Source organism: Manacus vitellinus, unplaced genomic scaffold (assembly GCF_001715985.3).
Source record: "Manacus vitellinus isolate BGI_N305 unplaced genomic scaffold, ASM171598v3 scaffold_58_pilon, whole genome shotgun sequence".
In the NCBI taxonomy this organism is placed as follows: Eukaryota; Metazoa; Chordata; class Aves; order Passeriformes; family Pipridae; genus Manacus; species Manacus vitellinus.
The window spans coordinates 3393183-3394512 of record NW_021940671.1 but is presented as its reverse complement, the minus strand read 5'-3'; the positions used below and the strand labels follow the sequence as shown (position 1 = coordinate 3394512).

Genomic DNA, 1330 nt, shown 5'->3' with positions numbered 1-1330 from the left:
TGGAAGGGCGCGGCCGTGATGGTGCCCGAGGGGATCCCGGCCAGCCCCGAGAAGAGCTGCTGAGGGGAGGAGGCCTCGGCCTTGAGGCTTTCGAACACTCCGCTCTCATCCACGCTGGTCTCGGAACTCACCGTCTGGCTCCGGTTCCTGCGGGGGGACGACAGCGAAGCGATTAAAAAACTGAGCAACGCGGAACTTCGCGGTCTTTTGTGGTGGTTCAGTGTTCCTCACTGCAAGGGTTTGGTCTAGGCCTTTTCCTGGCAACCAGGTGTTGTGGTTTGAAGCTGGCTCCCTGACAAGTCTCCAACCTTCACCACAAGAATTCCAACACCCCCCACAAAACCCAAGGGAGGAGAGAAAAAAAAACCAAGAGAACCAAAACGAGAGAGAGGCAGCTAAAGCAATATATATAAATATATTTACACTTATATTACACTTATATACAATCGAAATATATGTACAATTTCAAAAGGGGAAGGGAAGGGGGAAGGGAAAAAAAGAAGGAAACCAAAATAAAAGATACACGATCAGTAGCCCAAGATCTAGCAACTAAAAGAATTAGCAAAAGAATATCTCACTACTCTCCTTGGGACAACAGAAAGACGTGCTGGCAACTGCCATCTCCCAAGGTTGGCAAGGCCTTACCAGGCCTCACTCCCCAACCCGACAGACTCAACAGCAGGGAACCTGCACCTCCAAAACTGCCAGAAGGAAAGAAGGGGCAAAGGCCTTTCCTCCTTTCTTCTTATACCCCAGGTTATGTAAAAATTGTAGGGAATACCGGGTAAATCTGGGCACTTCCTTGGTTACAAACTGGTCACCAAGGAAGGCCTAGGCCAAACTACCACACCAGGTCAAAACCAAGAGAGTACTTATATCCCAATATTCCACGCTATTCTTTACGTAAGTAGGAATATAAATAGAAGTTGGAGGGAGTTAGTTGGCCAGGTGTCTTCTGGTGAAGTTGGAGACAGCAGGCTCCCTGCAGTTGGTCTCACTCATGTGGGAGTGAGGCCTGTGAGGCCTGTGGGTTTTCTGATTCGAGAGGAGAGATTTGGTGGAGTGGCTTTTATTTTCTTAAGGAAAGTATTAAGATTTTGGTTTGACAGTTCTTTGTTGGTTGCATATATCTGTTTTTCGGGGGGGTGTTAGGGGTTTCTTCCTTATGTGTATATAGTTCTGTAATTGTGTATACGTGTAAATACATATATATATTGCTTTAGTTCTGTTATTTCGGTTTTTTTGTTTTTTTTTCCCTTCCCTTTGCTTCCCATGTGTTCATAGACAAAAGGGGGGGGGGAGAGCTTTTGCTGTGGTGTTGGGCACTTGG

General features: G+C 46.8%; 1 protein-coding gene across 1 annotated transcript in view; it reads right to left on the bottom strand.

The window, feature by feature from the left end:
- The window catches only part of RNFT2 (ring finger protein, transmembrane 2), a 28055-nt gene that overhangs the window by 23408 nt on the left and 3317 nt on the right, over positions 1–1330 (bottom strand). Inside the window, exon 3 of the mRNA XM_029963294.1 lies at positions 2–147. Within this exon, the coding sequence (XP_029819154.1) occupies positions 2–147 (146 nt within the window). The remainder of the gene's footprint in view (position 1; positions 148–1330) is intronic.